We start from the raw sequence: 27,747 nt of genomic DNA, 5'->3' as shown, positions 1-27,747 counted from the left end.
TGTGTGGATAGGAACTACAATGCCCGTCAGGCACCGCGGGCAGTGTTTCCCTGATTCCATATTGCAGACCCTCTCTGTTCAGACGCGGGTCCCATATGCACTATGGGTAATGTCGTTCGGAGCGGGGTTGTGAGCGGTTTGGATGAATTGATCCCTGTGGAGATTTTAAACAACCTCAGCGAAGGGGGAGCTTTCTGGGCTTGGGGCTGCAATTCAGTCATGTTTGAGGAGATGGTCTGTCCCTCTCTCCATCAAACACAGGAAGACACTGCCAGAGAAAATATTTTCAACATTCTCTCATCAAATGTGAGTTTTTTTTCTCTGAAATGTCCGAGATATTTCTGGAGATGTTGGGTTTCACAAGATTTAGACAGACCTGATAAATGTTGACATCTGTTGTTCTGTTATAGATATTACTGTCCCAAAATGAAACATTCTAACATTAATTACAGGAACGTTTTGTCAATAAGGATTTGAAATTTTTAGTTCTGTACGTGGGACGACTTGTGAGGTAAGTTATTGATCTTGGTGTCCAAGGAACAGTAACAACGCAGAGACCAAATTGGCTGAGTCATTAAAAAAAAGAGATTAACGGCCAATAAACATGTTTTAAGCCGAAGGAAGGTTTGTAGAGTGTTCCCCAGGGATTGATATTAGGTTTTGCTTTTCCTGCTATGTGAGAAATAAAACTCACAGTATAATAAATTTCAGTCCGAGTCAAAATCTGAAGCAGCGAATTTTATTGGAACCTTCTTGCAAGAAGGGGTAGTCAGTGGGCACACACATTCAGGGATTGCTTTACAATTTATACAGTTTTAATTTTTAGTACTCCCCGTTTACCTCACAGGCCTTCATACCTATCAAGCTCCCTTATTGTGTTCTGCAACTACCCAGCTGCGCTCCGCCCTTATTACTTACCCCCTTCTCCAAGTTGGTGACCCTCCCCTCTGTAAGTGCTGACATAATGGAGATTTTATTAAACTTGGATCTTGATGTTCTTTTCACTTTATCTGTTTGCTTGTAACATCTTCCATTGTTCATAGGTACATTCCATTCCTGAATATACATCTTAACAATGTGTCTTTTCTTGTCTAGTTTATGCGTTTCAGCTCTCAGCTATTTTGCTGAGACTGTAAATTTTTAAACTATCATGATGAAAGAAATTATTTGCTAGAATAATTATGCACGAAAGTTAGTACCCAATTATCTACAATTATACACTAAAGTTAGTAATTATTTACCTATATCGCACAATTATACACTAAAGTTAGTACTCAATTATACGACACGACCAGCTATCGTTAATAGCCACACACGCAGATGACAGGCAACATGAGTTCGACTGGGAAAACACTACTATTATAGGACAAGCCAAACAGAGAACAGCCAGGGAATTCCTAGAGGCATGGCACTCATCCACAGATTCTATCAACAAACACACCGACCTGGACCCAATATACTGGCCACTGCAGCGGACAGCTAGAACTGACAACCGGAAGCGGCAGAGACAAACCACTATAAATGCCGGAGGAAACAACACAGAAGCGCTTCACAGGAGGCTCCCAAGCACTGAGGATGTCACCTAGACAGGGAATGAAACGTCTGCAACACAAATTCCCAGCTCGGCGAACAGAACCACAACAACGAGCACCCGAGCTACAAATCTTCTCACAAACTTTGAACTCAATTATACTTGCAGAAGTACCACTGTTTTACCTATATCCCACAATTTCTCCCCTTTCTTTTTATTATCTTTTGTTATCTTCTACATTTTTTTAATATGTTGCTCCCAAACTGACCAACATTTTTCCCGAAATTTCATCCATTCTGGAATTCTTCCCGGGGTCACTTATTCCCTCATTGTTCAACAGGTAGACCCCTTCCCCCGGATTGTTCTTTAAAGGCATTTGTGTGGCTAAAGTTGTTTCAATCAATCTTAGAATTAACCCCCGTGTGCAGGGTATGATACAGCATCCTAGTGCGATTAGTCCTCCCACCACTACGATCAAAGAGGTAAGGACTGAAATCACTACACCCTTCCATTTTCCAAACCACGATTCTCGCCACCCAGTGAATGATGTGCTGATTCTTGAATTTTCAGCTAGTTCTTCGGCTAATGTTGTTAGACCTTGCAGGGCTCGAGTAATAGACCCATTTGTGGCTGTGTTATTTGGAATAAAGGTACAACAGCTCCCTCCTAACATTACACACACTCCCTCTTTTTCTGCCAGGATCATATCTAGGGCCATTCTATTCTCCCATGCCATTCGGCTGGTTGCATCAAGTTGTTCGGCTATACCTTTAATTGCATCTCTAGTGTGATTGATAAACCTTTGCTGATTATAGAAAATATAATTTATCCAATCCACATTTTTGTTAACTGTTAGCCACCAAAAGAGAGTTGATTCAAAGCCTGCCGTGATCTGGTTACGAGCCTTGAACTCATCATGTACCCCTCTTGGGACTCCTATAGAGTCTAGATATACAATATGTAGACAGGCCAACAAGAGGTGAGGCCATACTGGATTTGGTTCTGGGTAACGAACCAGGCCAGGTGTTAGAATTAGAGGTAGGTGAGCACTTTGGGGATAGTGACCATAATTCGGTGATTTTTACTCTCGTGATGGAGAGGGATAAGTGTGTACTACAGGGCAAGAGTTATAGCTGGGGTCAGGGAAATTATGATGCGGTGAGGCATGACTTAGGATGTGTGGCTTGGAAAAGTAGACTCCAAGGCAAGAGTGTAAATGATATGTGGAGCTTGTTCAAGGAGCAACTATTGAGTGTCCTTGATAATTATGTACCTGTCAGGCAGGGAGGAAAGGGTCGTGCGAGGGAGCCGTGGTTTAATAAGGAATTGGAATCCCTTGTTAAATGGAAGAGGGCGGCCTATCTCAAGATGAGACGTGAAGGTTCAATTGGGGCGATTGAGAGTTATAGGGTAGCCAGGAAGGACCTGAAGAGAGAGCGAAGAGCAGCAAGGAGGGGACATGAAAGGTCCTTAGTCGGTAGGATTAGGGAAAACCCTAAGGCTTTCTATAGGTATGTTAGGAATAAAAGAATGCCTAGGGTAGGAATAGGTCCAGTCAAGGATAGTAGTGGGAAGTTGCGTGTGGAGGCGGAAGAGATTGGGGAGACACTGAATGAATACTTTTCTTCAGTATTTACTCAGGAACAGGGCATTGTCGTCGATGTGAATACTGAGTCACAAATAAGTAGAATGGATGGCTTTGAGGTATGTAGAGAAGAGGTGTTGGAAATCCTGGAAAAGGTGAAAATAGATAAGTCCCCTGGGCCTGATGGCATTTATCCTAGGATTCTCTGGGAAGCAAGGGAGGAGATTGCAGAGCCATTGGCCTTGATTTTTATGTCCTCTTTGTCTACAGGAGTAGTGCCAGAAGACTGGAGGATAGCAAATGTGGTTCCCTTGTTCAAAAAGGGGAGTAGGGATAACCCTAGTAACTATAGGCCGGTGAGTCTCACTTCTGTTGTGGGCAAAGTCTTAGAGAGAATTGTAAGGGATAGGATTTATGCACATCTGGATAGGAATAATGTGATCAAGGATAGTCAGCATGGTTTTGTGAAGGGCAGGTCGTGCCTCACAAACCTTATTGAATTCTTTGAAAAGGTGACGAAGGAGGTTAATGAGGGGAAAGCGGTAGATGTGGTATATATGGATTTTAGTAAGGCGTTTGATAAGGTTCCCCATGGTAGGCTACTGCAGAAAATACGGAGATATGGCATTGAGGGTGAGTTGGAGGTTTGGATTAGGAATTGGCTGGATGGAAGAAGACAGAGGGTAGTAGTTGATGGCAAAGTTTCTTCATGGAGTGCCGTCACTAGCGGTGTTCCGCAAGGATCTGTTTTGGGACCATTGCTGTTTGTCATTTTTATAAATGACCTGGAAGAGGGGTTAGAAGGTTGGGTGAGCAAGTTTGCGGATGATACGAAAGTCGGAGGAGTTGTTGACAGTGAGGAAGGATGTGGCAGGTTACAGCAGGATATAGAGAAGCTGCAGAGCTGGGCAGAAAGGTGGCAAATGGAATTCAATGTAGCTAAATGTGAGGTGATTCACTTTGGGAAGAATAACAAAAAGATGGGGTACTGGGCTAATGGTCGGATACTTGGTAGTGTGGATGAGCAGAGGGATCTTGGTGTCCATGTACACAGATCTCTGAAAGTTGCCACCCAGGTAAATAGTGCGGTGAGGAAGGCATATGGCGTACTGGCTTTTATTGGTAGAGGAATTGAGTTCCGGAGTCCTGAGGTCATGATGCAGTTGTATAAAACTCTGGTGCGGCCGCATCTGGAATATTGTGTGCAGTTTTGGTCGCCATACTATAGGAAGGATGTGGAGGCACTGGAACGGGTGCAGAGGAGGTTTACCAGGATGTTGCCTGGTATGGAAGGAAGATCGTATGAGGATAGACTGAGACACTTGGGGCTGTTTTCATTAGAGAAAAGAAGGTTTAGGGGTGACTTGATTGAGGTGTACAAGATGATTAGGGGGTTAGATAGGGTTGACAGTGTGAACCTTTTCCCGCGTATGGAGTCGGGTATTACAAGGGGGCATAGCTTTAAATTAAGGGGGGGTAGATATAGGACTGAAGTTAGGGGTAGGTTCTTCACTCAGCGAGTCGTAAGTTCATGGAATGCCCTGCCAGCAGCAGTGGTGGACTCTCCCTCTTTATGGGCATTTAAGCGGGCATTGGATAGGTATATGGAGGATAGTGGGTTAGTATAGGTTAGGTGGGCTTGGATCGGCGCAACATCGAGTGCCAAAGGGCCTGTACTGCGCTGTATTCTTCTATACCTGATCATCAAACGAAGTACCCAATAGTGATCTCTTACTTCGTCCCCTTCCTTTACTATCTCTTTCTTTTCAAATGCCAGGGTGAACGGAATTGCCAGTTGTACAATTACACACATGCCCCTCCAATCTAGAGGTAGGGTGGGTCTCTATATTTTCTCTCCGCAGTACCACCACAGATCCGCTTGGGGAATCCTTAATGTTGAGTAGTACCCTCCCTTTTCCGTCACGTACTCAATCTCAGTACATGATTTCAGCTCCCCCAAATATCTGGACCGATCTGTTCCTCACCTATTTACACACAATCTGTGATTTCCGACCATGACCGAAAACATGGGGGGCATCTTCAAGCCTTCCTTCTTTAGAGGAGGGAACTTTAATAGAAGGGCATACAATCTTTATTACTCCATGCAGTCTCATCCTGATACAGGGCTATCATGCATGTCATGCTCCTCCTGTTTCGCTTCCCCCTGAGCGGAAAGGGGACTACTTGGGCCATTGGTCTCCCAGAGGCACATGCATAACAATTGCTTTTATTCAAACTTTTCACAGTGTACTTTACCCATTCAACCCAGGCATTTGTACCCTCATATCCCGTTTCTACTTCAATGGTCTGCTTTAAGTCCTTTACCTCGACTATCTTTATCACCTTAGGGTTAGAGTAAGGGATTTTACTATTCCTTTCTCCTACTCGGGTTCTGCCTTTCACCTGTATTTTAAAACAACATCCCAGGAAATTCTTCCCGTCTGCTTTCATCTCTATCCCAAGGATTTGGTTTAATTGGACCTGATCGTTTTCTCCCCCTAAAACTGCTTCATACTATGAAGTTTTCTTTATTATTAAATATATTGGGTTACACTTTTTATCGGGACAGTCAAGAGCTGACCGGAAGGGGTCTCGGTGTACTGTAACGAGTGGATTAATCAAAAGGTCACCCCTGAGGCCTTCCTGCCTCCGCCATTCTTTACATTCTTTATTCTGAAGATATCTCTTACACTTTTCTCTCTGGGACATTTTCTTCCCGCTAGTCTTATCCCATGCCACACCCCTCCCCCTCTGGAATTCTTTCATAAAATCTAAGATGTATCTCTGAGTTACTGTACTGCCTTTGATTTATTACATCTCCACAATCCACCAGGCTGCAGGCATCTGTTTCTATGACTTGTGGATTTGTACTTTCAGGAACCGTTATCACTGAGTAAGATGACATCACCGTAATCTGACAGAGTCCTAAGACTAGAAAAGCTAATATAATGTACCTAAACATTTTTCCCATTCTGTAGTGGTATGGAGGTACTGAGAGACTTAACATACAGTACTGCAGAAACTATCCCGCGCTTACGCTGCTACCATATAATCAGGAGAGACTTCACATACAGTATTACAGAAACTATCCTGCGCTAACGCCACTACCGTATAGTCAGTTATTTAAAGTCTTTTCAACTTAAGTTTAAGTACTTCTGTTGTCAATTCAGCTGTTCAGACTTCTGTCTCAACTGGAGATTCCACTGGCCCTTTGATCCGAGTGTAGTGAGTCCAGCCTTTCTCTGCCGTTCTTATTGCTGTTTCAGTGGTTAGGAGTGCTTGGTCCAGCCCCTCCCAGTCTGGTTGCAATTTGGCCTCAGTCCAATATTTGACTAGGACCCAATCCCCCGGTTGGAGCGGATGGACGGTGAATTCAGGGGATGGAGTCTGTTTTCTGGGAAAAGACAAAGACAAGTCCAGCATATACTTCTTCAAGAACAGATCTTTAGTCTCCAGGGTCGGCAATTCCCCTTTTGTTCCCAGATCGGGCAGGCCAAACAATATCTTATAAGGGGACAGCCCCATATCTTTCCTTGGGGCCGTTCACACTCGCAAAAGGGCTATAGGTAAACACTTAGTCCAAGGGAGTCTGGTTTCTATTACTAATTTAGATAACTGCTTCTTGAGTGTCTGGTTCATTCTCTCAACCTTTCCTGATGAAGTGCCAAGGAGTGTGGAACTCCCAGGAGATTCCTAATCCCTCCATTACCCCCTGGAGTACCCTGGAGGTAATATGAGTTCCCTGATCTGAATCTATGCATTCCACTATACCGTATCTAGGGATTAATTGTTCGGGTATTATCTTGGACACCCCACTTGCAGTGGCAGTGGCTAAAGGGTATGCTTCCACCCATCCATTTAGGTGATCAACCATTATCAGCATATACCTCAGTCTGCCCATTCGGGGTAATTAGGTATAATCTACTCGAATACTCTGAAATGGTCTTAGCCCAGGTTCTCTCCCTCCTAGGACTTGTTTCCTTAACACCTCCTTGTTTTTTTTTAACATGTTATACATCCCTCGCATATCTGTTTGGCTATCGTATATATCCCTTTGCATCCATATTTTCTTAAGACTAAATCACAAATTGCTTGCACTCCCCAGTGACTCCCCTGGTGTAAGACAGCCATAATTTATCACATCATCATTTTATTCAAAATTTCCCTCCCATCGGGTAACATCCAGCACCCATCCGCTGTCTTTGCAGCTCCTAAGTCTTTTAGTTCCTTTTCCACCTTTGCAGTAAACAACGGGGTACCCTGAAGATCTGGAATTGCAGATATTAGGGAGTGTATCACTGCTCCTTGTGGATTTAGGGCCGCTTCTTTAGCGGCCTCATCGGCCAATTTATTTCCCCTTGTTTCCGGGTCATTCCCCTTCTGGTGTCAGTTTATATGAACTATCGATATTTCTCTCGAGAGTAACAAAGATTCCAGCACTTGTTTTATCGATTCCTCGTGTGCTAGTCCATTTCCTCTGCTACTTATCAGTCCTCTCTCTTGCCAAATTTTTCCAAAGGTATGTACCACTCCAAATGCATATTTGGAGTCTGTATATATCATTCCTTCTTTGACTTCTAAGTTTCTGAGAGCTCTTTCTAGGGCATAGAGTTCACAAGTTTGGGCTGACCAGCCATTGGGCGGTCTTACAGCCTCAATAACGCTTCCCTCTATCCCATCTACTACAGCATATCCATTGTGCCTTTTACCTCTCCCCGCCACAGAAATGCAGCTGGATTCAAACAATTGTCTGTGACTAATACAAGATCATCCTTCTCTATTAAGACTCTCTCATATTTCAAGATCCTAGAGTCTTTGAGCCATCGTCCTGCTTTCTGTGCAATTTGTTCTGTACCTGATGTGGGATGCTGACTATTTAAGGCTTCCCCAAAAGTAAGTTTTCGACTCTCTTCTACCAAGAAGGCTGTTGCTGCCACTGCCTGCACGCACTCTGGCCAGTAATGTAGCTTTCAGTTCTTTAATTTAAAATGAATTAATGCAGTCATGTTTTAAATTAACCATGAATCAATATGACAGGTCACTGAGAATGCGTGAAGGAATCCTGCCAATTAATATTGATTCAGGCTAACACAATTGATTTATTATAAATATTAATTATTAATTATATATATTATATAATTCAGGGTGAAAACGCAACAAGTGACAAAAACATTTTAAAAACTGTAATTGCGCAGTTCTGTTTGTTTACCAATCACTTGTGACTTCTCATTCTGTTTCTGTAATTGTTTTGCTCGAGCACATTCATTTTTAAGAACCTCAACAGATTTCATAGCACCATTTGCAGCTAATTCAATCCCCAATTTAGTGGCAGTATCTTATCATGAGCGTAAAACTGATTCTTTGTGCCTCTCATCACAAAACTGTCGCCATAATCCAATTGACTCTTTTGCTCCCACTCCCTTCGGCTTAAAATTTAAGAATGACCTTGCTACCCCTGTATCGACTAGGAAAACTACGTCCTCTTTGTAAGGTCCCACCTTTAAATTTATCAAGGGTTCCTGGTGGGTCCCTGGAGGCAGGATCCCCTGACACCCCTATTCTTCATCAAGGTTCATAAACAGTACTGCTTTGCTTCCTTTTTCAGATCTGGACACTCGCTCTTAAAGTGACCTGTCTTTCCACAGTAATAATGTCCCGCCTGTGGGGATTTCCACTTTGATCCTTGTTCCTGTCTACCAGACCCCTTAACATCTCCTCCCTTATTTCCCTTATTTTCAACATGCTGCCCGCTACCATTCCGATTTCCTTCTCCGCTTAGGTTTGTCCTTTTCTTCATTATCTCATCAACCGTGGCTATCATTATTTTTGCCTTTCGTTTCTGGTTTTCATGTTACGTTGCCAGATCAATTGCTGAGCCGATTTAACCAATTGAACAGCTTTAGGGCCACCTAATGGCCATTCCTCATCACCCAATGTTTTGTTCAGACCTTGATTCTTTTTAAGAAATATTGCAATATTTCTTGCTCCCTGTAACCTCAAATACCAGGACCCTCTTTCTCCTTGTAATCTCAAATACAATTTATCAATTTATGCTTGTCTAAAGCCTGTTCCTAACTATACATTTTGGAATCTTATTTGTAAATATATATTTATATATTATAAATTCATATATTCAGTGTTTAATATTTAAAATGTAAAATGCATACAGTTCCCAACTTTGAAATCCACTATAATTACCCGTTTTAGTTCCTTGATTTAAATCCAAAATTAGTTTTCTTAAGTAGTCCTGACCAGTCATTGCTCAATTACAATGCTATAGGTCGTGTTTGGCCATGATTTAGTTACGAAGTAGCTCTTTAGCTACTTCTGACACGAAGCATAATCTGATTCCTCCTGACTGTAAGGTTGTTTTCCATTGACATATAAATTCAAATATTTACAAACCCAGTCTTCGTCCGACCCGTACTTTGGCCAAAAGACGGCAGGATGAAGAATGGATTCCTCAGTGCATACAAAGCAACAATATTTAATCTTCTTTTTCCTATCTTTTCCCCTTGTACAAGTATTATTTTTCCAATTCTACAACATCCTGCCCAATGGACTTTCTGGAGGTATGTTGTCAGGGACCCCACCTCTGTTTCCATTTTCTTTTTCCGGAGGCTTTTTCCTTACACATATTGAGTTCCTTCGTTAGTCCCTTATTAACTACTAGAACTCAATCCCAGCCACCAAGGCAGTACTTAAAAGTCAATTTTCTTACCTTGGTCTGTGCACAGAGTTGCCTGGCTCCCTGCACCTACTTAAACCTTTCGCCTGGTTCAGATAGACTCTCATCAGATCTCGATCAGACAACCAGAGGGGGGAACCCACTGCCGAGGAACACGGGACTGTTCTAAAAAGAACGGGACGCGTCTTCCCAGCCGTTGACGGTGCTTTACCCTGCCGGTGATGAAGGACATCCCGGACGAAGCCCCCAAATTGTGAGAAATAAAACTCACAGTATAATAAATTTCAGTCCGAGTCAAAATCTGAAGCAGCGAATTTTATTGAAACATTCTTGCAAGAAGGGGTGACCAGTGGGCACACACATTCAGGGATTGCTTTACAATTTATACAGTTTTAATTTTTGGTACTCCCCGTTTACCTCACAGGCCTTCATACCTATCAATCTCCCTTATTGTGTTCTGCCACTACCCAGCTGCGTTCCGCCCTTATTACTTCCCCACTTCTCCAAGTTGGTGACATAAGGGCGATTTTGCTAAACTTGGATCTTGATGTTCTTTTCACTTTATCTGTTTGCTTGTACATCTTCCATTGTTCATAGGTACATTCCATTCCTGAATATACATTTTAACAATGTGTCTTTTCTCGTCTAGTTGATGCGTTTCAGCTCTCTTAGCTATTTTGCTGAGTCTGTAAATTATCTAAACTATCATGATGAAAGAAATTATTTGCTAGAATAATTATGCACTAAAGTTAGTACCCAATTATCCACAGTTATACACTAAAGTTAGTAATTATTTACCTATATCCCACATGCTATATTATGAGCTGGATCTTGGTGTGCAGTTCAGTTTGGAGATGACGCAAAACTTGGAAGAATTGTAATGTGCGAGAAGTGTTGTGGCTACTTCTATTAATTAATTACTAGAGATCGAGTACAGGTTTACAATTACTTTATTGAAGCGATGCTGGGAGAGCTCCAACTCAATTAAACTGGTGTACAACTCTGAAGGCGCAGGGGAAAATCTTATAGCACTCATTTGGTCACATCAGCTCATTATTCAACTTCCAATATTGCTTCATACAAACATAAAAAGAAACACAACTATCCATTCTAGATAATTGAATAATGTTGTAAACATCTCCTTCACCCAGTCAGGACACATTTCATTTTATTTTTGTTAAAAATCACACAACACCACGTTATAGTCCAACAGGTTTATTTGGAAGCACTAGCTTTCGAAGCGCTGCTCCTTCATCAGGTGGTTATATCTTATTTTCGATATTGTAGTTTCAGTGGCTGCTTCCCATTTACTCATTTTGTTATGTTGCCTTCTATTGTTGCTGACATTCCTGCTGACAGACTCATTTCTAAGATGTTTAACATCTGTTGTTTTCTCTAATCTGAAAATCTTTGTATAACCCTAACAGGTTAAAAATATAAATTCACTCTATCAGATAGACAGTGTAGAATTCCAAAACGATGTAGACAGGTTAATGGGTGGGCAAATCTGGAGTTCCAAAGCAGAGGAGTGTGAAGTTGTGCACTTTGATTGGGAAGAACATAGAATTGTAACCCCTGTTTTATATTGTATTTCAAAGGGCATGCAAGAACACAAGGATCTGGATGTTTATGTGGATAGATCATTGAATGTGGTTGGATTGCTGCAGAACATGAAGTACGTATGTAATATCCCTATAAAAGCAAGGAGTTAATGTTGAACTTGTAGAAGATACTATATAGACCTCAACTGAAATATTGTATATAGTTGTGGTTGCCACATTGTAGGATGAATGTGAACTCATTGGAGAGAGTGCAGAAGTGATTTACATGAATGGCTCCTGGAATGAGAAACACTGCCTGGCAGTCTGGTGGGAGGTAAATTCTATAGAAGTATTCAAGAGGGCATTGGATAATTATGTGCATAAAAATAACATGCAAGGGTATGGAGTAAAATGTGAGAGATTAACACAAGTTTATGATGCTCATTTGAAGAACTGGTGCAGCCACATTCTGCTGAATGGCTCTTTCTTGACCAATACTCTGTGAGATCTGCTCTAATGATCATTGTAATGTGCAAGGTATTGACACAGCTCTTACTCATACATAGTCAACATCTATTTTTGTCCCACCAGATAAATTACATCTCCATGTTAGTGGCTCATTAAAAACCAGTAATCTGTTGATGAGGTTTTATGGTCAATTTCGAGAGTGTGGTGCTGGAAAAGCACAGCAGGACAGGTGGCATCCGAGGAGCAGGGGAATTGACTTTTCAGGCATAAGCCCTTCATCAGGAAACATCTATTCTCCTGCTCCTTGGATGTTGCTTGACCTGCTGTGCTTTTCCAGCACCACACTCTGGACTCTGATTTTCAGCATCTGCAGTCCTCACTTTCTCCTCCTTTATGGTCAATGTGTCCTTTCTCAGTAATTTTAGCAGCAAGGTGAAGGGTTCACGCTGTGGACTTGGACCTGAATCCCTGGTTGGTTTGATCTCCAGGTACAGAGCATAGTAGGAAGGAGTGTACCCAATTCTGGATTTTACATCTCAGAGTTGTGGACAATGCATACACTCTTACACAGTTCATAGAGAAAGATTAGGAGAAAGTGAGGACTGCAGATACTGGAGATCAGTCAAAGTGTGGTGCTGGAAAAGCACGGCAGGTCAGGCAACATCCGAGAAGCAGGAGAATTGATGTTTCCTGATGAAGGGCTTATGCCTGAAATGTCAACTCTCCTGCTCCTTGGTTGCTGTCTGACCTGATGTGCTTTTCCAGTGCTACACTTTCTGACTCTGACTCTTCAGCATCTGCAGTCCTCATTTTCTCCAAATCATTTTGAAGGGGAAGGGGAAATTTTTGACAGAATCATGGGGAAAGGAGACAGTGCGTACTTTTGTGGATCACATGGTTAAAGTTTTGGGTATTTGTTGAGGATGGGAGTGGTCTGGCAGGGACTTATAGAGTCATAGAGATGTACAGCACGGAAACAGACCCTTCAGTCCAACCCGTCCATGCCGACCAGATATCCCAAACCAATCTAGTCCCACCTGTCAGCACCCGGCCCATATTCCTCCAAACCCTTCCTATTCATATACCCATCGAAATGCCTCTTAAATGTTGTACCAGTCTCCACCACATCCTCTGGCAGCTCATTCCATACACGTACCACCCTCTGCGTGAAAAAGTTGCCTTTTAGGTCTCTTTTATATCTTTCCCCTCTCACCCTAAACCTATACCCTCTAGTTCTGGACTCCCTGACCCCAGGGAAAGACTGTCTATTTATCCTATCCATGCCCCTCATAAGTTTGCAATAAGGTCACCCCTCAGCCTCCGACACTTCAGGGAAAACAGCCCCAGCCTGTTCAGCCTCTTCCTGTAACTCAGATCCTCCAATCCTGGCAACATCCTTGTAAATCCTTGGGTCCAACTCGCCCATGCCAACCTGATACCCCAACCCAATCTAGTCCTACTTGCCAGCACCCGGCCCATATCCCTCAATCCTTCCTATTCATATACACATCCAAATGCCTTTTAAATCTTGCAATTGTACCAGCCTCCACCACTTCCCCTGGCAGCTCATTCCATACACCTACCATCCTCTAAGTCAAAACTTTACCCCTTAGGTCGCTTTTATATCTTTGACCCTCTCACCCTAAACCTATGCCCTCTAGTTCTGGGCCACCGGACCCCAGGGAAAAGACTTTGTCTATTCATCCTATCCATTCCCCTCATGATTTTATAAACCTCTATAAAGTCACCCCTCAGCCTCCGATGCTCCAGAGAAAACAGCTCCAGCCTGTTCAGCCTCTCCCTGTAGCTCAAATCCTCCAACCCTGGCAACATCCTTGTAAATCTTTTCTGAACCCTTTCAGGTTTCATAACATCTTTCCGATAGGAAGGAGACCAGAATGGCACACAATATTCCAACAGTTGCCTAACCAATGTCCTGTACAGCCGCAACATGACCTCCCAACTCCTGTACTCAATATTCTGACCAATAAAGGAAAGCATACCAAACTTCTGGCAATGGCAAGGCGTGACCTCTCAGAGTTATCTATAGGAGGCATCTGGGTAATCCATAGGAGAGACTTCGGGTGGTTTTAAGTCAAAGAGGGTGATCTACAGGAGTCACAGTATATCAACTGTCAGAGTCGGCACAATGTATGGGGTCACTGGGTGCAATGTATAGGGGTCACTAAGTGCAGTGGATTAGAGGACACAACAGTTCAGCTAAGTTCTTCAATGCACAGCCTCGTAAATTGAGATGCCAGATCAGAAGAGATTGGCAAACTTTATTCTGTCATTAGAATTGAGAATAAGCTTGTTAAAACTAATTCACAAAAACTCATCATGAGTTAAACCTTAAGCATAAAAGTGTATATCAATCCTGACCAAAATCAGAGGCCAAAAATAATTATTCACATTAAAAATAACAGAATGTGAATAATACACAACAATAGTTCTCCATGAGTCAAAAAGTGTGGCGCTGGAAATGCACAGCAGATCAGACAGCAACCGAGGAGCAGGAGAGTTGACATTTCGGGCATAAGCCCTTCATCAGGAAACGTAAATTCTCCTGCTCCTCAGATGCTGCCTGATCTGCTGTGCTTCTTTAGCGCTAAACTTTTTGACCCTTCAGAATGATTGTTTTCTCTGAGCTGATTTCCTGAACTGATACACTTTATTCAAGTCAGTAATTTGTTTTGATCCTTCATTACTCCACTGATTGCATGAAAATGTGTTCAAATGATTATCCAATCAGAGTACTGAAAGATGAACCAATCAAGGCATTGAAAAGATGTCCAATATCAAATTAAGTTTGGGAATGAAATGTGGTCAATGTTAATTCTGGCAAGAATTTCAGTTATTTGTAATAATGTATTCATAGAATCACAGAGATGTGCAGCATAGTAACAGACCCGCATGTCCAACTCATCCATGCCAACCAGATGTCCTAAATTGATCTATTCCTATTTGCCAGCATTTGAACCATATTCCTCAAAAGCCTTCCTATTCAAATACCCATCCAGATGTCTTTTAAATATCGTAATTGTACCAGTCTTTGGCAGCTACATTCCATTCATACACCACCCTCTGTGTGAAGAAGTTGCCCCTTAGGTCCCTTGCCCCAGCCTATTCAGCCTCTCCTAGGAGAAAGTGAGGACTGCAGATGCTGGAGATCAGAGCTGAAAATGTGTTGCTGGAAAAGCGCAACAGGTCAGGCAGCATCCCTAAAGTTCAAACCCTCTAACCTCGGCAACATCCCTGCAAATCTTTTCTGAACCCGTTCAAGTTTCACAACATCCTTCCTATAGCAAGGAGACCAGAATTGAACACTGTATTCCAAAAATGGTCTATCCAATGTTCTGTACAGCTAAAATATGACCTCCCACTGCTATACTCAATGCACTGACCAATAAAGGCGAGCATACCAAACATCTTCCCTATCCACCTGCAAATCCACTTTCAAGGAACTATGAACCTGCACTCCAGGGTGTCTTTGTTCAACACACTCCCTCAGACCTTACCAATAAATGTATAAGTCTTGCCCTGATTTGCCTTTCCAAAATGCAGCACCTCACATTTATCTAAATTAAACTCCATCTGCCACTCCTCGGCCCATCTGATCAAGATCCTGTTGTATTATGAGGTAATCTTCTTTGCTGTCCATTACACCTCCAATATTTGGTGTAACCTGCAAACTTTATACTAACCTATGTTCACATCCAATCATTTGTATAATTGACAAAAAGCAGTGGACATTTATGACAGTTTACAATGCCTCATGCAGAAGTGGAACAGCAATGGATTTGCAGGGATCTTGATAGATACTCTATGCATTTAACAATCAATATGGCTATGATGGATATTTATAGACATAATCTGGTTGAAACTGTATCAATTCATTAATTTATTAAGGCTTGTAGGCAGTAATCTGGAGCTTCAGCGATGTTGTATCATTGTAATTGCAGGTTTCATGCCAGTATTCACTACCACCCACATGTTTATCATCTAAACTTGGCTCCCAACAACATGGTTAAATGAAAAACCTGTGATTACTTTCTACAGTTGTTTTCTGTGACTGGTCACAGATTGTTTTCTGATGACCATGGAGTGAAAGTATAAAGGTTTGAGGCTCCCGGTTTGAATACATCTCCCTAAATGGTATTGAAGATTCTGGCCTCGATTTACTCCTTAAGCCAGTTAATATTGGAGATCTAAGTTGTACTGTTCCTTGGTACAATTCTCAAATCATTTGTGTCCCTCATGAAGCTTTCTGCTTGCTATTCCTTTAGGGCTAATTTTCTGATTTGTCCAGGGATGAATGGCAATGACTTGACTGAAAAGGGGAGAGGTTGTAAGAGAAACTCCATGAAGCTGACATCCTAACATCTGCAGAATTTTTTATTTTGATGTGATTTCCTCAGATGTTTTTGCCGTGAGGTCAATGTCCAAGTCACAGTCACTCCTTAAGTATTGGTATTGCCTTGAGCAGGGAGTTACTCCCTGATTCCAATTGCCACTCCCTGCTTCACAGTCTCATTCCCCAGTCAGAATCAATATATTGTCTGGAGAGTGACTGCCATGTAGATTATGACTTTTATGTCCTTATGGAGTTGATAGTTAATGAAGATTTGTCTACCTGTATACCCTGTGCTGACAGATTCACCTTTTCTGAGCTCATCCTGGCAGCATTTGATGAGGAGAAGGTCACATCCCCACGTTGGTGCTACAATTGGTGCTCTTTGTTTAAATTGCTTAATGAGGACCAAAAAGGATAGTTCCAAATGTGCAATGATAGAACTACAGTTTCATCAGAAACAAGCTCTGACTATCACTAACTACCCTCATCCGTTGTGAGCCTCCCCCTCCACAGCACTTTCCTCGTAATCACAGCAGCAGTGGCCCTATTCCCTACTCCCGAATTCAATGGGTCAACAGCGTAACTAACTGTCATTTTATTGTCTCAAAATTGGTCACCCTGGAGTGTTATGGACCAAGCTAGACACCCTCAAAATATTTTAAGCATGTAGCCTAGACCTGAACTTTTTCTTATTGTAAAGGTAAATGTGAAGTGGCTGTTCCAAGCGTGATGCAACTGGTCAAACTACTTGGCTTCAAACAAAATAATTTAGTTAAACACTACAGTTGAAGCATGAACAAAAGAAACTGGAATTTAGAATAACTTAACAATTGGAAAACTTAACTGACTTGATACAGAAATTAACTAATTAACTATTCCAATATAGTAACATCCCTTAAACATACCCTTTGGGAAAAGGGTAAATTCAATCACAGATTCTTACAGGCAGGGGAGATCTTCTTCCAGAGAAATTCAGAAGAAATTCAAAAGAATTTGTTGCTGAAGTTTGCAACTCCTTTAGACTCTTACATCTTGTGACTGCCCCAGCTAATACAAGCTAGAAAAAAACCTGAACTGGGAGAATTGACCACTCCCCTTCCATTGTTAAACTAGACGCCTCAGTATCTCTGCCTTTACGGCCTCTCTTCAAAAGAACAAGGACAAAATAACCTTTTTAAAGTGACAGCATTGTCACAGGAGTCAGTCTCCAAGTCACAGTTACTTCCTAACTAAAGAGTCTCCTCTAGGCATCATATTACTCGCTGAGCAATGTGCTGCTCCCAGAGTACAATCATTCCACAAATCAGTGTCACTCCCTGAGGAACATTGCTTTTCAAGCATTGGCTCAATCTCCTTTTCTAGTCATCTCTCTGCTCCTATGTCCCTCCCTCCTGTGTTTCCTTCTTCGCAAAAGAAATCTTCTCAAAACTCGCTTCCCTGTTCTCAGCTAATCCCATTATGGCACAGCAACACTGCCTTGTCTGCTGAGGATTTTCCTCTCTTCTGACTTGCTGTTAAACCCATCCCACACTGATGTTGTCAGTTTGAAATCCTCTGAAGATGAAGAACAATATTCTCACACTAGAAATCTCTGTCAAACATTTACCAAGGGAACTGACATAGAGGTGGCAGCAAGTGAGGATTTATTCAGGTGGGCCAATGTCAAGGTTAAATATCCACCTCATCTGCTGCTCAATGTCCCCTCCATTTCTCTGGTCAGTTCTGAACGCTTCTGGAAACTGGCGTTACACCAGAAATATTTGGATTGACAATGGGAGGTGTCAATCAGAGAGCCCACCCATTCTGCCCATTCTCTCCTCTTCCTCTTCCAGAGCTGGTTCACTTCCTATAGGGACTGAAAACCAAGTGAGGAGATGGCGAGTGAACAGCAGCGTTTATACAAATTGTATCCCATAATATCCACACCAATCTTCAGGCAGTCTGACTATCCTGTGCGCAGTCAGGGGTGGAAATGTCCCTTATGCTGTGTGAGAGGATCCAGCTGAGAGAGCTGTTTACTCGGCGATTTGTGCTGAACTGTTTGAATGGAGCTGTTTGTTTAATATTGATTATGTTTGTTGGAAGCATTTCCCTCTGATTTCCAGCTGGGTTTTGTGGATTGCTCATTCTTGAATATAAGAAGGTGAGATGTAATTATCGGGGATGTGCAGAGTGAGGATTCTTACTGATTTATCTTACTGAGTTCTCTGTTTATGTTTGGAGTTGATTTATTATCCTGGGTACTGCTAATTGGCGAATGAATTGTGGATGGTGTAGAAGAGAATGGGGAGAGTGGGTGTGCTCTCTGATTGACATCTCTCACACCCAATCGAAATATTCCTGGAGTAGTATGAGATTCCCGAAGCTTGGGAAACTGACCAGTGAAATGTCGGTGACGTTGAGCATGATGTGGTAGGATGGGCGCCGCTCCATCAATCCATAGAAAACTCAACACTGTCCAGGACAAAGAAATCTGCTTAATTGTGTTATGGACAAGACTAAACCCCCTCAAAATATATTCAGAAGATAGTCTAGACCCTATTTGCTTCTTATGTTCAAGGTCAGTGTAAGATCTTGTGTTCTGGATGCAATTTGATTGGTCAAATTACCAGACTTCAAACGAACACACTATTCATATACTATAAGTAAAATACAGGCAAAAAGAAATTAAATAAAAGAATTGGCTTTACTGGAACTATCAAATTGCTTAACAAAACAATATATATTAACTACTACTAATTAACTGCTCCAATATTGTAACATCCCATAAATACACCCTTGGCAAAGGCAAATTCAGTGAAATAGGTTGTCTCACATGCAATTCCAGCAGCAGGAAGAAATCTCCAGCTTTTAAATATAACAGAGAGAGTAATAAGAGTTTCCACATTCCGCATCAAGACCCAGCAACTACTGAAAGCAAAAACTAAAACAAATCTTGGTTCTGTGGGAGCTTGACTCCATCCATTGAGACTGCTTCAATTGTTCCAACTTAAAATAAAACAAGGCATCACAAGCTATTTACTTTATTGGATTCAAATAGACAGCTTATTACCTCTTCAAAAAAAAAGCCTGGTTAAAATACACCTCTTAAAGCCATAGTATTGTCACAACTGGCATTCTATCCACTACCTTGAACATTCAGTTCTTACACCACTGCCACACTGCTTTGAAAATACCTTATAAACCTATGAATTCTATGATTTAGAAGGACAAGGAATAGCAATGATTGGTTGGGATATGGAGTTTAGGCCAAAGTCAGAACAATCAAGAACATATTGACTACTACGGCAGATTAGTCATAGAGGTGGACAGCATGGAAACACGCCCTTTGTCCCAACTTGCCCATGCCTCCCAGTTTTCACAATTCAAACTAGTCCCATTTGCCTGTGTTTGATCCATATCCCTCCATACCTATCCCATTCTTGTACCTGTCTAAATGTTTCTTAAATGATAAAATTATACTCGCTTCTACTACTACCTCTAGCAGCCCATTCCAGACACTCATCACCCTCTATGTGAAAAAATTGCCCTGTGTACCCTTTTATATCTCTCCCTACTCACCTTAAACCTAAGCCCTCTAGTTTTAGACTCCTATTATGGGGAAAAACTTGTGGCTATCTACCTTATCGATGCTCCTCATGATTTTATAGACTTCTATAACATCACCCCTCAGTTTCCCATGCTCCAGGAAAAAAAGTACCAGCATATACAAACTCTCCTTATAACTCAAACCTTCCAGTCCAGGTAGCATCCTAGTAAATCTTGTCTGCATTCTTTCTAGTTTAATAATATCCTTTCTATAGTGGGGCAACAAGAACTACACGCTGTACTCCAAATGTGGCTTCACCAATGTCTTTTATAGCTGCATCAAGACATCCCAACTCCTGGACTCAGTGCTCTGACTGATGAAAGCAAGCATGCTGAAAGCTGCCTTCATTACCCTGTCCACCTGTGACTCCATTTTTAAGGAGCTATGAACCTGAACCCACAGATCTGTTCTCTAATGCTGCCAAGGGTCTGACCATTGACTGTGTAAGTCTTGCCTTACCAAAATGCAACATCTAAATCAAGCTCCATCTGCTATTCCTCAGATCACTGGCCCAATTGATCAAGATATTACTGCATTCTCAGATAACCTTCTTCGCTGTCCACTTTCCCGCCAATCTTGGTGTCACCTGCAAACTTACTAACCATACCTCCTAAATTCTCCTCCAAATTATTTATATAAATGATGAATGAGAGTGGACCCAGCACCAATCCCTGTGAAACACTGCTGGTCACAGTCTGGAAAAAAAAAACACTCTACCACCACCTTCTGCCATGAAGCCAATTTTGTATCCAGTTGGCTAGCTCTCCCGAGATCCCATGAGATTTAAGCTGACTCAACGACATACCATGCGGTACCTTGTCAAAGGCCTTGCTAAAGTCCATGTCAGCAGCAACATCATACTGCCCTTATCTACTCTCTTGGTCAGTCCTTCAAAAACTTAATCAAATTCGTGAAACATGATTTCCCATGCACAAAACCATGCTGACAATGCCAAATGAGTCCTTGCCCCTCTAAATACCTGTAGATCCTGTCTCTCAGAATCTCCTCTAACAACTTACCCACTATGGACATTAAGCTCACCAGTCTGTAGTTGCCAGGCACTTCTCTGCAGCCTTTCTTAAATAATGGCATAACATTAGCCAACCCCAATCTCCAAGCGCTTGTGGCTGTTGATGATGTAAATGTCTCCACTAGGGGCCCCCCAATTTCCTCCCTAGCCTCCCATTGTCCTGGGATATACATGGTCCCAGGGATTTATCTGGCTTAATATGTTTTAAGACTTCCAGTACCACCTCTTCTGTAATGTGGATTTTTTTAAGACATCCCCTTAAGATGGTAAATACTGACAAGAAATATTAATTTATGATCTCACCCATCTCTTGTGACTCCACACATAGATAACCTTTCAGGCAGCATCCAAGGACAGGCAAAATCGACGTTTCAGGCAAAAGCCCTTCATCAGGAATAAAGGCAGAGAGCCTGAAGCGTGGAGAGATAAGCTAGAGGAGGGTGGGGGTGGGGATAGAGTAGCATAGAGTACAATAGGTCAGTGGGGGAGGAGATGAAGGTGATAGGTCAGGGAGGAGAGGGTGGAGTGGATAGGTGGAAAAGGAGTTGGGCAGGTCGGACAAGTCTGGACAAGTCAAGGGGACAGTGCTGCTGGAGATTAGAAGCTAGGATGAGGTGGGGGAAGGGGAAATGAGGAAACTGTTGAAGTCCACATTGATGCCCTGGGGTTGAAGTGTTCTGAGGCGGAAGATGAGGCGTTATTCTTCCATGCCTCTGGTGGTGAGGGAGCGGCGGTGGAGGAGGCCCAGCACCTCCATATCCTCGGCAGAGTGGGAGGGGGACTTGAAATGTTGGGCCACGGGGGGTTTGGTTGATTGGTGCGGGTGTCTCGGAGATGTTCCCTAAAGCGCTCCGCTAAACCACCCCGTGGCCCAACATTTCAACTCCCCCTCCCACTCTGCCGAGGATATGGAGGTGCTGGGCCTCCTCCACCGCCGCTCCCTCACCACCAGACGCATGGAAGAAGAACGCCTCATCTTCCGCCTCGGAACACTTCAACCCCAGGGCATCAATGTGGACTTCAACAGCTTCCTCATTTCCCCTTCCCCCACCTCATCCTAGTTTCTAACCTCCAGCAACACTGTCCCCTTTACTTGTCCGGACTTGTCCGACCTGCCCAACTCCTTTTCCACCTATCCACTCCACCCTCTCCTCCCTGACCTATCACCTTCATCTCCTCCCCCACTGACCCATTGTACTCTATGCTACTCTATCCCCACCCCCACCCTCCTCTAGCTTATCTCTCCATGCTTCAGGCTCTCTGCCTTTATTCCTGATGAAGGGCTTTTGCCCGAAACGTCGATTTTGCCTGTCCTCGGATGCTGCCTGAATTGCTGTGCTCTTCCAGCACCACTGATCCAGAATCTGGTTTCCAGCATCTGCAGTCATTGTTTCTACCACATAGATAACCTTGTTAATCTTTAATAAGCCGTGTTCTCTCCATAGTTACTCTTTTGCCCTTCATGTACTTGTAGAATCTCTTTGGATCCTCCTTTATCTTATATTCCAAAGCCATCTCATGCCCTCTTTTAGCCCTCCTGATTGCTCTCAAGTGTACTCCAACACTCTCTGTACTTCTCAAGGATCCCTTGATCCCAGCTGCCTTTACATTTCATATGCCTTCTTCTTTTTCAAGACTAGGACTCAATAACTCTAATCATCCAGAGTTCCCTACTCCTGCAAGCCTGACCCTTTGCTCTAACAGGAACATTCTGGCCCTGAAGCCTCATTAACTCACTTTTGTAAGCCTCCCACTTACCAGACATCCCTTTGCCTACAAACAGCTTCCCTGAATCAATTCTTGAAATTTCCTGTCTAAGACTATCAAACTAGCCTTGCTCCAATTTCACACTAACTTGTGAACCAGACATATCCTTTTTCATAGCTATTTTAAAAATACTGTAATGGAATTACGGTCACTGGTGTCAAAGTGCTCCCCCACTAACACTTCGGTCGCTTGCCCTGCCTTATTTCCCAAGAGGAGGTCAAGTTTTGTCCCTTCTCTAGTAGAGCCATCTACTTACTGCATGAAAAATTCTTCCTGACCGACTTAACAAATTTCTCTCCATCCAAGCCCTTAACATTATGACAATCTCAGTTGATGTTCGGAAAGTTACAATCACCTATTATTAAAACCCTATTATTATTGCAGCTATCTGTGATCCGTTTACATATTTGCTCCTCAATCTCCTGCTGACTACTAGAGGGCCTCTTGTACAATACTATCAAAATAATCTCCCCCTTTTTATTTCTCAGTTCTACCCACTTAGACGCAGTGAACGAACTCTCTAGAATGTCTGTTTTCAGTGCCGTGATGTCCTCCCGAATCAAAATTACAACTCCCCCTCCTTGCTTGACTCCTCTTCAGTCCTTCCTATAGCATCTGTACCCTGAGACATTGAGCTGCCGATCCTGTCTCTCCCCCAGCCATGTTTCTGTAATAGCTATAGTATCACAATCCTGTGTACCCATTCATGCCCTGAGTTAATTTGCCTTACCTGTCAGGCCTCTTGCATTGAAATAAATGCAGTTTAACTCAGACTTCCCTTGCTCCCTGCAGTGCTCTTGCCTGTCCTGTTTGGTACTGGGATTACCAAGACCGCCTTTACGATTTAACTTGCTCTCATTAACCTATGCACTGTCCTCATCCTTCTCTTTTGTCTCACTACTGCTTTGGATCACACGCCCTTGCCAGACTAGTTTAAACCCTCTAGCAAATCTCCTTGCCAGGTTATTGGCTCTCCCTCCAGGTCAGGTGCAACCCCTCCCTCTTCTTTTGGTAACCTCTACCCCAGAAGAAATCCCAATGATCAAAGAATCTGAATCCTGCCCCCTGCACCAGCTGTCAAGCCACGCATTCATCTGCCAAATCCTATTCTCACTAACCAGAAGTAGTCCAGAAATTACTACACTTGTAAGATTAGGGGGCTGAATAGCTTAGCTCCTAGTTCTTGTTTGTAAATGCAAAGGAACACCACCACTTGCCAATTCCTCTTCAAGGCCCACAGCCTGTCTTGAAACAGTATTGCCATTGTTACGCTACCACCAGTTCAAAATCCTTTAACTCCATTCCTAACAGTGCTTTAGATGTCCCTACACCACATGGACAGCAGTGGTTGATGAAGTGGCTTAGCACCTCCTCTTCAGAGCAATTAGAGATGGGAACAAATGCCAATTTACACAGAAAATTTTATCCAATGAAGAAATATAAAAAAAATTACTGAGGAATAATTCCCTCGAGGAAAGGAGTAGAAGGAGTTGGAGGAAACATGTTTTATTTTCCTGTTTTACAGAACGATTGCACTGTACAACACCAGAGAATACAGAGGATAGACACCGCAGATAGATGCTGACCATCACCCAAGGAACAGCTGCAAAACTGTCTGAAGGCATTCGGTCCTGGTGTAGCATTGTTCAACACAGAAGGTTGGGCCATCATCTGGAAATCAGTTGGGTCAAGGGACCATTGACAGATCTGAAACTGGTTAGTGGTGTGGAACCTTCCATCAAAACCAACCTTTCTGAAGGTTTGGCTGTGGGTGATCAGTCAGGGTGAGGCTGGGATGTGGCGTGAGTGGTTCCAAGTGTGTTGAGAGCTTCAGTCATTCATCAAGCCTCATGACCCACTGACCCACATTCCTGCAGGGAGAGGCTGTTCAAGAGTGAGCTCTATTCGTGAGATTTCACACAATCATCAATGCTCATGAATCAGCAACACATTCACACTGGGGAGAAGGTATTCAATTGTGAGGTTTGTGACAAGGGCTTTTCACAGTTATCAGGCCTGGTAAATCATCAGCGCATTCACACGGGGAAAAAATCATTTTTGTGTGAGGTATGCAACAAATCATTTCTGCAGTCATCAAAGCTCCTTGTGCACCAACTCATTCACACAGGGGAAAAGCCTTTCACGTGTGAAGTGTGTATCAAATCATTCTCCCAGTCATCAACCCTGCGTAAACACCAACGCATTCACACAGGCGAGAAACCATTCAGGTGTGAGGTGTGCAAGAAATCATTCTCACAGTCAGAGAACCTCTGCAGACATCAGCGCATCCACACAGGGGAGAAGCTATTCAAGTGTAAGGTCTGTGACAAGTCATTCTCTGACTCATCTAGACTCCTGCGCCATCAAAGGATTCACACGGGGGAGAAGCCATTCACATGTGAGGTGTGTGATAAATCATTTTCCGTGTCGTCACATCTCCGTGTGCATCAACGCATCCACACAGGGGAGAAACCTTTCAGATGCAAGGTGTGTGACAAAGTATTCTCGCAGTCAGAAAACCTGCGCACACATGAACGTGTTCACACGGGAGAGAAGCCATTCACGTGCGATGTGTGTGACAAAAAGTTTGCACAATCAGGACAACTCCGTATACACCAACGCATTCACACAGGGGAGAAACCATACATGTGCAAGGTTTGTGACAAATCATTCTCTGACACGTCAGGTCTCCTGCTCCATCAGAGGATTCACACAGGGGAGAAACCATTCACATGCAAAGTGTGTGACAAATCATTTTCGGTGTCATCAACACTCCACAAGCACCAACGCATTCACACAGGGGAGAAGCCATTCACATGCGAAGTATGTTTCAAATCATTCTCAGATTCATCATACCTCTGCAGACATCAACGTATTCATACAGGAGAGAAACCATTCATATGTGATGTGTGCAATAAATCATTCTCAAGGTCATGCAACCTGCTGCTCCATAAGAGGATTCATACAGGGGAGAAACCATTCACTTGTGAAGTTTGCAATAAATCGTTCTCGTCATCCTCGACCCTCCGCACACACCATCACGTTCATACTGGGGAGAAACCATTCACATGTGAAGTGTGTGACAAATCGTTCTCTCAGTCAGGGATCCTTCGCACACACCAACGCATCCACATAGAAGGCAAACCATTCAAGTGTGAAGTGTGTGGCAAATCATTCTCGCAGTCAGAAAGCCTCCACAGACACCAGTGCATCCACACAGGGGAGAAACCATTTATGTGCAATGTATGCAACAAATCATTCTCAAGGTCCTGGAATCTCTTGTTCCACCAGAGGATTCATACAGGGGAGTAAAAGGTTTCTGATATCTTTGATGACCTAGGACATTACAAGATTCACAAAGAAAAGAAACTCTTAAGTGCAATATTTATGACAAGACTTTCACATGGAATTTCTCCTGGTCCATCAACACATGATTGCAGGATAGAACCCTACTGGCCTGTATTCTGCAATGAAGACTCCACAAAGTTCTCTTGTCTCTCAGAACATCAACAGTCCCAAGTATTTGCCAGTCTCTCATTGAATGTGAATTCCCTCCCTAACAGCATTGTCGATCTACCTACAGAACAAAGACTACAGTAGTTCAAGATGACAGCTCACCACCACTTTTCAAGGTCATCTCGGGATAAACAATAAATGCTGGCCCTGCCAGCTATGCCCATGCCCCATGAGTGAATTTTAAAAGTTGCGCACAAACTCACTATGCAGTGTGTTCAGTAGGACTGGGACACAAAAAAAAAAGCAGTTTTCACTCCCATCAAACAATTAGTGATCACAACACTGTGTTGTCAACAATGGAGTCACCCTGCTTTGTGATGCCAGGACTGAGAGAAACTCCTTGCAACGAGGACAACCAGTTGTATTATCCAGAGGGTTAACACAAACTGAACAACGCTGTACATGGATGGTATTTAAGTATCTGATTGTTGTGTTCTGGGTATTGTGGCTGGTAAAGAATGTTACTTCATTTACAGAGATGTAACTGGGAAGTGAAGTACAAGCAAGGGAAGCAGATATACATCAATGACAGTGCAGCACTCGATAGCATATCTAAGAAGAAGGTTGATGCTGATACACAGTGTGATATAGTCTAGATTCAATAAGAAGCAACAGCATGACATGCTTCAAGAGGCATTGGCCCAATGCAAACATTAGTGCAGATCTTTTAGTCTCGAGATCATCAGCTACTGCTCTTAAAGCACAAAATGTGCAATGAAACCCCTTGCAAGTTCAAACATACTAACCCTATGGGAATTTCCCGAGAAGTTGCAAAGTCCAATGGGGGAAAAAAGCCTCTAAAAAGTCTCCAAATCTGAATTAGTATCAGAGAGTTTGTTCAGTTCCAATATGCTCTTATAAATTCTGTTTTATTTTCCTGTATTTTTAATTGTGGACTGAAATGAGAAAAGAGCTATTTTAAAATCAAGAATTGCTGGAGGATTGTTGACTGGTTTTAAAGCAAGTAACCTGACTGTCATTAACCTGACTGTCATTGCAGGCATCGTTCATATAGCTGCTGATTCCAGCAGTACCTGAAATGTATGTTGCAGTCAAGTTGGAACCAGAGAGGTTGTGTACAAGGCAGCTTTGGCAATTAGTAACTGACTGAAGCAATGATCAGTTCTCATTGACAATGGCCTTCTGCCTCCCAACAACGGTGATTGGTTTGGGGCAACTTGGAGCTGCATATGTTCTCTGGAACAAAAACACCTAGCAATCTGAAGAAAACGCAGTTTAATTTTCCTTCAGCAGTTGCAGTAAATGATATTTTCTAATTAATCAGTTCGCAACTTTATAAAAGGGTGAACTGGTCCCCGTGGCAAACCAGTGAAAACATCTGAAGAAGGAAGACCAACATTCACAAGGATCATCTCTGGAATGCTATGAACAGGAACCACTCTCACTTATTTCCCTCTGTATCTGTGTGTAAAGGAGAGTTTGAAAGGGTATTAGACTTTTAACGAGTAGAGTGATATGCCAGAAGCTCCTTATTGTTGACCTGTAGCTAGAGTCTGTTTACTTGTCATATATCGTCATTGTTGTTAAGTACAGAAATCTAATCAGTATTTTCTGTTATTTTGGGTATAAAGCACATATAAATCGGAGATTTCTATGTGTGTTTTAATGTCTCTAATCTTTGTGATATCTCCAAGAGTAGTGGGGCTTGATTTCCAGT

General features: G+C 42.7%; 1 protein-coding gene across 2 annotated transcripts; it reads left to right on the top strand.

Moving 5' to 3' along the window:
- The first annotated feature begins 228 nt into the window (after positions 1–228).
- On the top strand, positions 229–27,676 carry LOC148141028 (uncharacterized). 2 transcript variants are annotated; one of them, XM_087978732.1, is made up of 3 exons: positions 229–306; positions 11,403–11,479; positions 24,079–27,676. In XM_087978732.1, exon 3 carries the CDS (start codon positions 24,483–24,485, stop codon positions 25,863–25,865), a length of 1,383 nt encoding a protein of 460 aa, XP_087834858.1. In that variant the 5' UTR covers positions 229–306; positions 11,403–11,479; positions 24,079–24,482; the 3' UTR covers positions 25,866–27,676. The 2 variants fall into 2 exon arrangements, with proteins under 2 accessions (XP_087834858.1, XP_087834857.1); XM_087978731.1 differs by lacking the exons at positions 229–306; positions 11,403–11,479 and adding an exon at positions 18,031–18,310.
- Positions 27,677–27,747: the final 71 nt, after the last annotated feature.

This window comes from Chiloscyllium plagiosum, unplaced genomic scaffold, assembly GCF_037043375.1.
Source record: "Chiloscyllium plagiosum isolate Xiang-an unplaced genomic scaffold, Cpla_swu_hap1 HiC_scaffold_35, whole genome shotgun sequence".
In the NCBI taxonomy this organism is placed as follows: Eukaryota; Metazoa; Chordata; class Chondrichthyes; order Orectolobiformes; family Hemiscylliidae; genus Chiloscyllium; species Chiloscyllium plagiosum.
This window is presented reverse-complemented; position numbering and strand designations above follow the sequence as displayed.